General features: G+C 39.6%; 1 protein-coding gene and 1 long non-coding RNA gene across 2 annotated transcripts; one reads left to right on the forward strand and one right to left on the reverse strand.

Moving 5' to 3' along the window:
* The first annotated feature begins 2,811 nt into the window (after positions 1-2,811).
* On the forward strand, positions 2,812-8,970 carry twf2b (twinfilin actin-binding protein 2b). The gene is made up of 9 exons (XM_026167880.1): positions 2,812-2,838; positions 3,627-3,704; positions 3,806-3,984; positions 5,862-5,957; positions 6,035-6,139; positions 6,495-6,620; positions 6,804-6,954; positions 8,505-8,626; positions 8,723-8,970. Exons 1-9 carry the CDS (start codon positions 2,814-2,816, stop codon positions 8,888-8,890), a joined length of 1,050 nt encoding a protein of 349 aa, XP_026023665.1. The 5' UTR covers positions 2,812-2,813; the 3' UTR covers positions 8,891-8,970.
* Positions 8,798-13,086, reverse strand: LOC113022453 (uncharacterized). Its single transcript, XR_003272431.1, has 3 exons — positions 13,058-13,086; positions 9,079-9,125; positions 8,798-8,864 (listed from the first exon to the last, which is right to left on the reverse strand). It is a non-coding gene; the product is annotated as an uncharacterized LOC113022453 (long non-coding RNA).
* Between the last annotated feature and the right edge of the window lie 446 nt (positions 13,087-13,532).

Consider the following 13,532-nt stretch of genomic DNA (forward strand, 5'->3'; position numbering starts at 1 on the left):
GCTGCATGCAGTCCAACATGAAATTTAACCCTGAAAAAATTGTATTTTGGTTAACTGTGATAGTTAAAGTTTTTTATTTATTTGAATTCAAAAGGGGAAATGTTATCAGAAAGAGTGCATAACTGACGGGTGGATGGACTGAACTGAAGTCTGTTTCAGTGTTTTAGTTGTATTTTTATGTATACATCTCTTCATGTCTCAGCAGAGACGCAGGGACAACTCTCCATCTGACAAGAACAAATGTATCTCATTAGACAATTTATTAGGTACACTTTGCTGGTACCAGTTTGGACCAACTTTTCCTCAGAACTGCATTCATTCTTTGTGTCATAGATTCAGGAAGGTGCTGCAAACATTCTTTATAGATTTTGTCCATATTGGTGTCACACAGGTGCTGCAGTGTATTAACTGCACATACATGAAGAGAATCTCCCATTTCATCACATCCCAATGCTCTAATGGACTGAGATCAGGTGACTATGGAAGCCATCTGAGTACAGTGAACTCACTGTCATATTCAAGAAACCACTTTGAGGCATATTTGAGATCTATGACATGGTGCATTATTCTGCTGGAAGAAGGAGATGGGTAAACTATTGTCATAAACGGATGGACATGGTCAGCAACGATACTCACACAGGCTTTGGCATTTACACAAGGGCCAATAAGAAGCCCAAAGTGTGTCCAGAAAATATCTACCATACCATTATATCACCTGCCTGAACCACTGACACAATGTAGCATGAATGTTACAGCAGAAATCAAACCAGACAAGACTTTTTCAAACTTCTATCGACCAATTTTGGTGAATTTGAGTGAATTGAAGCTTCAGTCCATATTCAGAGTTTTCTTTTCTTCCCAGAGTGATAGCTGGTGTGGTCTTCTGGTGCTGTAGCCCATCTGCTTCAGGGTTCAATGTGTTGTGAGTTCAGAGATGCTCTCTTCATCTCTTGGTTGTAAAAAGTTGATCCGATCATCTTGACCATCTCTAAGAGCTTGAATGCAGTAGCTGCTATTGAATTAGCTGATTAGTTATTTGCTTTAATGAGTTGTTAAACAGCCATGCCAAGTTATTATGTCTGCTCTTCTCTTTCTTACTGTCTTTGGACCAGTGAAAACTCTGATATGGTTCTTTTCTCCCTTTCTAAGGAGTCCTTGGCCCCCATTTTTTTATGAAACCAAGAAATAATCAAACCATAATTGGAAAGATATTTAAACAATTCTATATACTACTACCAATAATTCTTACTTCTAGTAAGATCAAACTTTCTCTAAAGTAAAGAGTAATAATAGAAATAATAATAAGATCCCAAAACTTGCTGTTTTATAATTAAGTATTGCATTACATAAAAAATTAATTTTCTTTTTTTTTTTTTTTAAATCCTTCTGTCAATGTTTATTTGATGTTCATATTGGAGAGTTTAACAGTGATCATACAGCACTATAGTAATAATTTTGGATGTTATTAATCCCACACTGGGGAAACTCAGCCACATGAGGGACAGGAAGAAAAAGAGATTTAGAGACATACTCGAAAAATAAAACAAAAAAAAGAAAACTTGTGTACAAAAAAGGCAAAATTATATAAGATCTACAAATGTTATTATATACAGTAAAATACACAGAGCTTTTTATGAGTACATAAAGTGCAGTGGGAGAAGAGACGCAAACAGATATTTGTGTTTTTACTTTATTATTCTGTGAGAGAAGTGCACTCAGCTTTTTTCTGTTTTTATAAGTGGGTCATTTTTTTTTTTTTTTGCACATTAACTGTGTCTTTCTGAAGTCGAGGAGGGGGGGGGGGGGGGGGGGTGCTGTGTTAAATAATGTATAGATGCTTGGGTTCTGTACTCACCACTGAGTGAATAATGGATGATCCTATCACAGGTAACCTCACAGGTACACACTAATATTTCTCTCACCCACCTCTGTGCGTGTGTGTGTGTGTGTGTGTGTGTGTGTGTGTGTGTGTGTGTGTGTGTGTGTGTGTGTGTGTGTGTGTTACTTTGGTGAGTTTGTTAGTTCCTACATCCTTTTGTTCAGACCATTCAGGGACACTTAATGTTTGGATCTCTTCAGTTTACACCTCTTCTGTCTTCTCATCAGAAACCTCATATTCTCGTGTTTTAACACTTAAGGTTGCTTTATGTAGCTGCTCTATTCTCCCTGTTCACCCTTTCATTGGCTTTTGGAGCTAACCTTGCAGATCAAAATATACTGTGAACACCCGAGGCCCCCACCATCTAAATTCTTAGTCCAGGAAACAATGTTGAAGTGTTGCGGTCAGATTCTTGCTTGGTGTCACATTTCTGTGACCAGGTGGCTGGAATTTGAGATCATGCGTCTGCTGCAGCTGATCAGCCACTCTCTGATCGAGTTATCAGTTGCCATTACATGTGGCAGCATCTGAAAATGTGGCACTGACCCCCGACATCATGTGTGGTGGGTTTCTGCAGAGCCCTCCCGCAGGTTACAGTACAGGACAGTATGTGACCTGCGAGACGCTCCCCCGCCGAGACTATTAAAGTTGTGGTCATCGATACGCAAAGAGTTTTAGATCAGTGGTGAGGGTGGCATATCCCCTGACAGGCACGTTATTACTCATCAGCCACAGTTCCGCAGATTGTATTTCAAGTGTTAGGAAGCTCCTGAGTCACCCTCAAGGCGTTTATGTCACTGGTGCGCGTGGGTCCCTCCGTCTGCCATCAGCTCAGCCTACCTGCTGAGCAAGAAGAGCAAGGACACACTGTGACCTGGACCTGGTCCTTGTTGGATGAGAGGAGTGTGAAGCGGTGAAAACTTACTGCCAAAAGATGTCTCACCAAACTGGAATTATTGGTAAGTTGTTTATTTTTTTAAATGTAAACTGTGCCTTTAAGTTTTATCCCAGTTTTCCCTGAGCTCAGTTTGAAAAGCTTTTTAAATGCTTTTTTATTAACAGACTCTGAGCTACACTGCTGCTAATAACACATCTTCACATCTTCTGATGTTTTTCTGCAAAAAAAAATTAAAGATTGTTCTCAAGTGATCGCTTAGCTTCTTTAGGCTAATTTATCCTGTGTTATTATAAAAGTATGTGCTAACATTTTTAATCTGTTCTTAGTCATTTAAAATTTCTCTTCACCTTTGTGATGTCAGTGCTAACAATGTTTAGCACATTCAGGCTCTTATAGTTGAATCTCATGCATACATTGCTTTTTATGTGTGTTATGGCTTTTGGTAATCGGAGCGTGAAGGTGGGCAGGCTGACGGAAGCGAACCTCTCTCACCTTTCTCACCTGATCTTGCATCATTAATGAGAGCGCTGTGTTTGGTAACCATGGCAAGAGAGAAGGAAAGTACATAACAAACAGCCAAAGTTTGAGTTTTCTGTGATGACGCTCTGTCCTTAGGCTTTTCAAATTGGGGGATTTATCGACGATGGTCGATCAGATCCTTCAGTGATTCTTGGGGGGCACATGTTTGCTCTCTGAGTCACTGCAGGTGATGGTGTGACCGTCTGGCAGTGGATCAAATTTTTTCCCTGAAGTAGAGTTTCAGGTTGTTACTTGGTCAGCTCTGTCTCACTGGCTTTCAACCACCCATCCTCAGTTTTGACTTGTCTGCCTTATATCTGGTTACTTAAGCAACATCTGAGCTGAAAGATTTTTTGGCCCGAGCGAGGGGAGGTGCCATCAGAATCCTGAAGATTATTATCAGAAACGGTAAAAATGGAATATTTGTGGCATTTTACAGTATTTGATATAAGTGAGCTTTCATTAAACATCTCCAAATCTTGACTTTGTTCACTCTTTTCTCTCTGCAGAGGAATTGGTGCTACATTCATACAAAGAGCCAGCCCGGAGCTGGGACAAGGATTATGACCAGTTCCTGCTTCCTTTGCTCACGCCTCTAGAGCCTTGCTACATCCTCTACCGCCTGGACTCCAAGAACGCGCAGGGTTATGAGTGGATCTTCATCGCATGGTCACCTGACCAATCACCAGTATGTGTGCAGCACATTTACGAAACCATCACTGTAGACTGACATAAAAGTAGGACAGTGTCCTGTGGAAAAATCAAAATAACTTCATGTTTAGTGGCAAAAATGTCTTAATATTAGTTTAAGTTGAGGCTAAAATCAGTTTATGCTTATTGTTAGTGAACACACATTGAAAATAGATTTTTTTTTTAAATATAATTTAAGATCTGTAACATATCTGATGTGTTGTTGCCTTCTCCAAAAATATTAGAATCAGAGATATTATGTTTTTTAGTTTGTTTTTACATTTTGTTTTCAATTCTGTTTTATTTAACATAGTTAACAGCAATTTATGTCTTAAAAAGGAAAAAAACAGCTCAGAGATCATCTAAAAAGTAAGAGAAAGGCTGTCTGATTTTATTCTCTTTTTAGAGAATAAAATCAAACTATTACTTTTTACTTAAATATATATATACAAATAATCATCTTTAGATTTTATTTACATTTACAGTTTCTGATTTAATGTGATCGTGGTTGTGAGCCAACATCTTAATCTCAAATTTAAATTGAGCACAGAAAGACTTTGTAGCAAATTCATGTAAAAACAGCCTCTGCACATGCTGAATATAACTGTTTGAAATGCCATACATATGTCAGATTTGTAGGTTATTATCCCAAAATTATTATATAATAACAGGTTGGTACATTTTGTCTTATGGATGTGATTTTTTCCAGTGGCAGAAACAAGCTTCCATACATAGACAGGATGTGTGCAATATTGCCCACACCATCACTTTGGAGTGCTGCAGGAAATGTTTCACTTTTATCTTAATTTTTTAACATTTTTTAATTTCTAAAAATTAATCATAATAAAAATAATAATAAAATGCTAATAAAATGATCAAATAAAAATAATATGATAATAAGAATAAAAATCATGTATTATTCCTAAACAAATTACACTATAATTAGTTCAGTAAGAAAAACAGCTGAAAACAGAAAACAAATCCCACATGCTAGTGCAGGACCTCTCCCCCACATTAACTCTGATCAAATCAAAACAATGGAAAAGAGTTTGATCGCTCAAGTTGCCCTTGCTAGTGAAGAAGAAACTACTTTTTCTAACAATGTAACTAGAACTTGTTAGAAAAAAACAATTATAATATCATTTTATTATTATTATTGCGTGACAATAAAAATGACACTGTTTAGTAATAGATTTCTTTTTTCTTTTTCTTTAATTACAAATTGTAATCAAACTCAGTTATACAGGCTGTTTTTCCCCGCTCACAAATACTTTATTTTTGAAAAGAACCACTGCTACAGAAAACCAGTAAAACTGTGTGAAGGTTTTTTGTCGCTGTGTCTGTCCTGGTGTTCTCCAGGTGAGAATGGCAGCACGGTGGCACGGTGGTTAGCACTGTTGCCACACAGCAAGAAGGTCCTGAGTTCAATTCCAATTGTGTGGAGTTTGCATGTTCTCCCCGTGTTTGCGTGGGTTCTCTCCGGGTACTCTGGCTTCCTCCCACCGTCCAAAGACACGCAGCTTGTGGGGATAGGTTAATTGGATAATCCAAATTGCCACTAGGCGTCAATGTGAGTGTGAATGGTTGTCTGTCCCTATGTGTTAGCCCTGCGACAGACTGGTGACCTGTCCAGGGTGTACCCTGCCTTTCGCCCTATGACAGCTGGGATAGGCTCCATCGCCCCCCGCGACCCTGAAAAGGATAAGTGGAAGTGAATGGATGGATGTTTAATTACAAATTGTAATCAAACTCAGTTATACAGGCTGTTTTTCCCCGCTCACAAATACTTTATTTTTGAAAAGAACCACTGCTACAGAAAACCAGTAAAACTGTGTGAAGGTTTTTTGTCGCTGTGTCTGTCCTGGTGTTCTCCAGGTGAGGCAGAAGATGGTGTATGCAGCGACTCGTGCCACACTGAAGAAAGAGTTTGGAGGAGGTCACATCAAAGACGAAGTATTTGGGACGGTGGAGGTCAGTATGGTCCTTCCTGCATAATAACTGATGGACTGCCACTCACAACCAACCCATTGGTGTCTCTGTGTTTCTAGGAAGACGTGTGTTTCCAGGGATACCTTCGCCACAGGTCCTCCTGCTCCTCCCCAGCTCCTCTCACAGCAGCTGAGCAGGAGTTACAACGAATTAAAATCACAGAGGTACAGACAGGCTGTCAAAGCTATATGACTCTTATAGGTACGTGAGTTATCTGTGCTCATCCTGTGTGTGTTTTCCTTGCAGGATAAAGTTGTGTGGGTATGTTGATTTTGTTTTCCTTATGATAAAAGAATTCAAGTATGTTTATGTTAAAACTTTATTGTATAGTGATTTCAATACTGTTTCTTTTGTCTGCAGGATGAACGCAGACGAATTGGGACTCCGACAGCGAGAGCAAGGGTTTGTGAAGTCTTCGGCATAGACATAGATTGTTTTTTGATTTTGTTTTTTTGGCTGATTTAGTTGCATTTCATGTGAGGAAGAAGCAGTGCAAATATGTTTTTCCCTCCCCTGAAGGTAACAATGGAGTTTGGCTTGGACAAACGGGCACAGACTCTTCAGGGTCTTGCGTTTCCTTTACAAGAAGAGGCCAAACGAGCTCTGCAGCAACTCAAGCATAAACGCATCAACTATATCCAGCTGGTGAGCCCCCATAGAAAACATTTATAGCTCATTAAACAGTGAATATTTACATGTATACAGTAAAAAGTATACAACATATATTTGATAACAACATCTAAGGGTGTGTTTTTGCCAGTGAAACTAACTGCACGTGACTTGACCCCTCAAAAGTAATTACATTTGCTTGCGTATGTTGTGTTGCAGAGGCTGGATGTAGACAGAGAGACCATCGAGCTGGTTCACACTAAACCTACAGAAATCCACGAACTTCCCTACAGGATTCCCACAGATTCACCTAGATACCACTTTTTCATCTTCAAACATTCCCATCAGGGCCAGCAGGAGGAAGCTCTGGGTCAGTAAAAACTCACTGAGTTCCTCACGCACTGTCTGTGACTTGTAAAGCACTAATTTGGTGCTATAAAAGTGAAGGGCAATGAAAGTAGCTTACAGAGTTCACACATATTGTTTTAACTATCATCACCTCCACTTTTTTCAGGATGTTAGTCTCTCCTAACTTCTTCTAATTCTTGTTGAGTGACACCATGTGGTTTGCCAACCACAAGTTAAACTGTACATAAAGACTGGCTTTAGCTATTGTGACATCATCAATTGGTTTGGGGACCATTATTTTGAAGCTTTGAGGTCATCCAGGTGAATTTCTTTTAGCTAACACTAGCAAGTTTAGTTAGGCCTCAGTCACACAGGTCTAGAGACTGGTCAGTTCTCCAGGAGGCTGGGAAAAAATGCATACTCTCCGACAGGTTGGTTGTTGAGTGGCTGCTGAGTGGTTGCTGGGTAAAACTGGTCGCAAAGTGGGTGCTACACCAAAAATGTCCTTGTTATTGCTTTGGTCCCCCATAGTTTGCATGCCAACTCATCTACAACTACTACCTATATGCCTGCCTGCCTGCCTGCCTGCCTGCCTGCTTGATTGATTGATTGATTGTAAACATGAAAATAAAAATTACAAAAATATTACAAAAATAATTAACAAGTGTGCACAATACACATATAAAAAGGGCACTGAATTACCATCAAGAACACTGCACCGCTCAGCTTATTCACTTCACAAATAAGTGTTTCTATAGATACTGACAAATCACATTTGCTGTATAATGTGAACTCTGCAGTTTCCTCAGGTCTGTGGGGGATTTTATCATCTTTCGCCTCGCTGTTTGGTTCTGTTGTTTATGTTCCCTGCTTTCACTGGCCTGATTTCAAGTAACAGGCAGCTGTGAAGAAGCTCTGATAAAGCCAGCACCAATAAGCAGACACAAACAGTTAGAATTATGAACATTGATGACCGAGCTACAGATATAGCAGCTATTTCTGTCAGCGGCTGGGCCAAAAAGCTAAAAAGATTTGAGTGTTAACTTGGACTTGACTAGTCCAGTCTCCATAACAGCTGCAAATGAACGCCTGTTTTGTTCCAGTACACATGTAAATGAATTACCATTGACAGTGACAGAGGAGATATAAGCTTGTGTGTCTCCTTTTCATGCGAAACCTATTTAAAAACATTGTTTGTTTTATATAATCAGCTGCCAAGCTGTTAATCTAGTTTGAACCTTTTGTACAAGTGATTTTTATACTGAACAAATGAGCTGGAATTATTCAGTTAGTTACTCTGAAAAGCAGTGTGGGGTTAGCCTCATGTGTGCTTAATTATAGGATGTTCCAGTCGGATCTACAATATGTAACGTTTGCAGCTATCTAGGCCTGTGTCTCTTTTTACTTAAGACCCACTATGGTCTTGTGCATTTTCATGTCATGAATGATGCTTATGTACAAATGAGGAAATCAGCACAGTACGTCATCTATAACAGAAAGTAGTGAAGTAGCTAGTGAAGCTGATTGTGTGAGGCAGAAAATATCAACAGATCAGCTTCATCTATGTTTCAGTGTTTATATACTCGATGCCTGGGTACACCTGTAGCATCAAGGAGCGGATGTTATACTCCAGCTGTAAGAACAGGCTACTGGACGAGGTGGAGAGAGACTACCAGCTGGAAGTCACTAAAAAGGTACAGCTCTCCCACAGAGACGGTGAAAAAAAATCTGTAGTACCACTGTCACTGTGTAAACTGTCTAATGACTGTCTACTCTCCATACCTGCTTAGATGGAGATAGACAGTGGTGATGGTCTGACAGAAGACTTCCTGTATGAGGAGGTGCACCCCATGGAGCACACTTTAAAGCAGGCATTTGTCAAGCCCCGTGGCCCGGGAGGGAAAAGGGGCAACAAACGCCTCATCAAGGGTGCTGGAGAAAACGGGGAAGAAAATTAGACATTACACACATTTGCAAAACACAAGCACACAACACGATATCTAAGAATTGACTTGTTATTTGATTTGAATTTATTCATGTCTCTTAATCTAATCATTTTTTTTAAAGGGGATGCATCATCATCATGAAACTGTAAATTCTTGTTAAAAGTCATTTTAAATCATGCAGCAGACATTATAACACTTACATTGCATTGTAGGTTTTCACTGTGCAGCCTCATCTCTGTGTAAAGCTCTAAAAATAGACAATAGCAACATACAATAACATGTAAAAGTCTTGGGCCACACGTCATTTCTTTAGATTTTGGTTGGAAGGAGTCAGGCTTTCTGCAGGTCTTTTATAGTTTTTTTTCTCTCAACACTGAATGCTTTTTCAGTTATTTTGCGTCCAGTCCTTGACCATTTTCAGGAGATTTTTTTTTTAACTTATTTGTTAAAACTCTTAACACTGACCTATGAATCATTTGAATCATTCAAATATATAGTTAAAAAAAACTTAAGGAGTAAAACAGTTTTGTTTTACAACAACAAAGAACTGATTTCTTTAGTTCAAATCTATGAAAGACGTCAGCTCAAATAGCTTTTAGCCAAGATCTTGGCTTATCTCAACATAGTGTGCAGTGTGTCTGTAAAAACGCTGATAAAGCGGAACAAGTGGAGGATAAACGTGGCTTAAAAACTTCTTTAAAACTATCAACAGCAGATGAACAGTCTCTGAAATTCATGTCCTGAAGAAGTGGGAAAAAATCCAACAAAGACCTGAAACATGACCTGAGAAATGCATCTGGCCCTTCAGCTAACCCTTCTACTGTTCACTAAAACCTCATCACAAATGCTCTCAGTGGAGGGACGGGCATCAAGAAAGGATTCTTAAGGAAGGGACACAGGGAGAAAAGGCTGACATATGCCACATTACACAAGAACTGGACAAAAATCAGTGACAACAGGTCTAATGGAGTGATGAATGTAAGTGTAATATTTTGTTCAAATTATTGATACGTAGTAATGAACAGCATTATGTTTATTGTTATTGGACATGCATAATGAAATTGGATGCAACAGATGTAGAGAGGAGGTCGGGAGAGAAGTACAACAGCTAAGGGTCTACAGCCATCTGTAAAACATGGTGGAGGCTCTGTCATGGTTCAGGGGTGTATTTCAGCCAATGGTGTTGTAGATGTTGTCAAAATGAATCCCAGAAACACCAGAGATGCAGTAAAAGCATACCTCAATAGAAAAACACAGTGGATCACTGCCAGTCATGGATTGGCCTCTCCAGAGCCCAGACCTGATAATTATTAAAGCATTGTGTGATGATGTTGATAGAGAACAGAACAAAAGGCAACCAACAAAGAAAAAAGCTAAATGTCCTCCAGAACTATTTCTGAATACTACTTAAAGAAAATACAGAAAAGAAAATACTAGAGTTTAGACTGTGCTGAAGATTTTCGAAGTTGGTCACATAAATTATTGACTTTCAAGCGCATTATAATCATACAGACATTGTTTTTGCCTTATGTATCGGGGCGATTGTGGCTCAAGAGTTGGGAGTTCGCCTTGTAATCGAAAAATTGCTGGTTCGAGCCCCGGCTTGGACAGTCTCGGTTGTTGTGTCCTTGGGCAAGACACTTCACCCGTTGCCTACTGGTGGTGGTCAGAGGGCCCGGTGGCGCCAGTGTCCGGCCTTGCCTCTGTCAGTGCGCCTCAGGGTGGCTGTGACTACAATGTAGCTTGCCATCACCAGTGTGTGGATGACTGGTTGTGTGAAGTGCTTTGGAGTCCTTAGGGACTAGTAAAGCGCTATACAAATACAGGCCATTTACCATTTATATACCCCATTTCCGTGTATGATTGCACATTTCAAATTTAGATACACCAATTTCCAAGCAAAATATAAAGAAAAGGGGGTTGGCTCGAGATTTTTACATAGTACTGTAACTGTTGGAGGTAGCCTCTCTGACATTGGTCATTTCACTTCAAAGTCTCAGCTGCTGCTGTCTTGTTTTGTAGGGTTTTAAAAAAATCTAGATGTGTCAGTCTGAGAGGATATTCCACACTCATCTGATCGACTAACTTGTCGATCACAGGGTAACTACTCCCTACAGCATATTCTGCTTTATCGACTGTTTTACTCTGCATGTGACTATGAGCAACGTGTTGTTTCAAAGCTTACTGGAAACTAGCAATCAAGATCAAAATCTCATCAGTGGCTGCAGATCAAGAGAGCAGTGAGGTCATTTTCTCATTCGGCTCTCTGTCGCCCCCTGCTGACCATTGGAAACAGTGCAGACTATAATGAGCTGCCAGTTAAACCATATCTGTGTTGTTGTATACAGTATGAACTGGACTGCTCTGCTGGTCTCCAGAATAAAGCTGGGGGGGGGGGGGGGGGGGTTAAGGGTTAAAATTTTCTTTTACTCTCCACTCTTCTCCTGCCTTTTTATTTCCATCTTCTTTGATCGCCTGACTAATAATTAGTTCAGCTCATCAAGATCTGTGGGGGAAGTTACATGAATTTCTTTGCTTCAGGGTGGAGTATCCTTTACAGTACACTACCCAGGCATGTGCTGTGCCCACAGACCACGCTTTAGCAGACACAAACTCATCCACATTATTTACAGTTGCCTTCATCAGTGACCTGATTGAGCTCTGACTAGGATCAAATGAGGGCTGTTCTTTTACAATGGTTCTACAATAAAATGTTTTCTGTATTTTCTAGTGTGTGTGTCCTCATTTCTTTCCCTTTAATTGTGCACATGTGTTGGTGATAAAAGTCATGCAGGAAAGCAGCAGCAGGGGTCACAGTTCAGCAGCAGAGGTCAGCTGGTTGTATGTGTATGTGTGCAGCATGTGTGTGTGGGTGTGTGCGTGCGTGTTGGTGTTTTCCGGGAATGCGCTCTACTCGGAAGCATTCAGCTGTGCGTTCTGCTGCTTTTGTATCTCATAGGAAACTGAGTTGATTTGAGCTTGTTTTCTTGGAAAACTGGTTCAGAGCTGAATAGCAGCTTTCATGAGGTCATTATCTCTGCACATGGAAACTGTGGGGTACATTAGGATGAACCTGTTTGAAGACATACTAATTTTAAGCACATTAGCTCATCTGCAAGAGGGAAGGCGCCACACCTAATTTTCTTCATGATAACATAACACATTTAGTACAGAAATAAAGAGCTGAAGAATTAAATATTAACATGCTGCAATGTTTGGACATAATCTTCACCGAGTGTCATACAATAAAATAATAACTACAGTCTGCACACTTAAAGTTGGTATTGCGTAATATCACAGTCTTGCGCAGAATAATTGTAAATAAACAATATTTCCTTCGCGCATGACAACAGCACTTATCAACAGCAGCACTTATCAACAGCAGCATGGTAAGCTGAACATAACCGGAAGCTTTCAAAATAAGAGGTTGACTTTGTCAATACACGCTTTAATGCAGCCAGTGTAGGGTGTTGGAAAGGTTACTTTTAAAATGTATTCCACTACAGATTACAGAATATATGCCCCAAAATGTATTTTGTAACGTATTCCGTTACGTTACTCAATGAGAGTAACGTATTCTGAATACTTTGGATTACTTAATATATTATCGTGCTTTTTACAACTACATGAATGTACTATTTCTGTGTGATTTATTACTATTACTGGAGGTCCGCGGCTCCTAACCATAGTAAAGGGACCTCTGGCTAATACGTCCGGTTCCGTGTTGGGCTCATAGATGAAAAATAGCTTTACTTTGTTATCTGGGTCAACTTTGCTTGCGAGAGACAGAGAGAGGCGTTGAAAGGCTGCTCCAACGGAACTTATTGTTTCGGAGGAAAACACGAACACGGTGTAGCCTACAGTCGAGTCTTAATAGCATACTTAGAACTGGGCTTGTCAGGCACTCTTCTTGGCTGCAGTGATTATTATTATATTTACATGCTTCCAGCTCCCGTTTCTGCTGAATGACAACTGTTACTTTTCCACTCTCCTTTTTCTCCCTCCTCGCGATCACAGACACATAACGGGTATGGCGGTCCATTCTCCCTGCAGCACGGACTACACTGCCCATGAGGCAACATTCTTTAGGGCGATACCTGTAACACTCTGCCCATTAGCTTAGCACAACAACAACAACAACAACAACAACAACAACAACAACAAAAAGGCCTCTCTCACCCAGGAAACACACACTCACAGAGAGAGCGGCACCCTGTAACCATGGCAACCATAACGTTGCCGCAGAACATAGCTGTCAAACAAAACCCAAACAGTCCTGACCCGCGACAATATAAAACAGGAAAATACCGCTGTGTAATCCATTTATTTCAACAATGTAACTGTATTCTAAATACCACATTTTTAAACGGTAACTGTAACGGAATACAGTTACTCATATTTTGTATTTTAAACACATTATCCCCCAACACTGACCAGTGATCTGTTGTAATAAAGGCTACCTTTAAAATAATTTTGTTACTATGTATTATATGATAACTTCCACAGACTTTGTTTATTTCTCAACATTTTTATTATTTACAAAAAAATAGTATTTATAATATTATAGGGTATAATCAAATTTATCAATTTTCCATTTAAAATCTACAACTTTATTTATAGTTATTATTATCATGGTACATGTGGTGTTATCTTC

Source organism: Astatotilapia calliptera, chromosome 5 (assembly GCF_900246225.1).
Source record: "Astatotilapia calliptera chromosome 5, fAstCal1.2, whole genome shotgun sequence".
NCBI lineage: Eukaryota > Metazoa > Chordata > Actinopteri > Cichliformes > Cichlidae > Astatotilapia > Astatotilapia calliptera.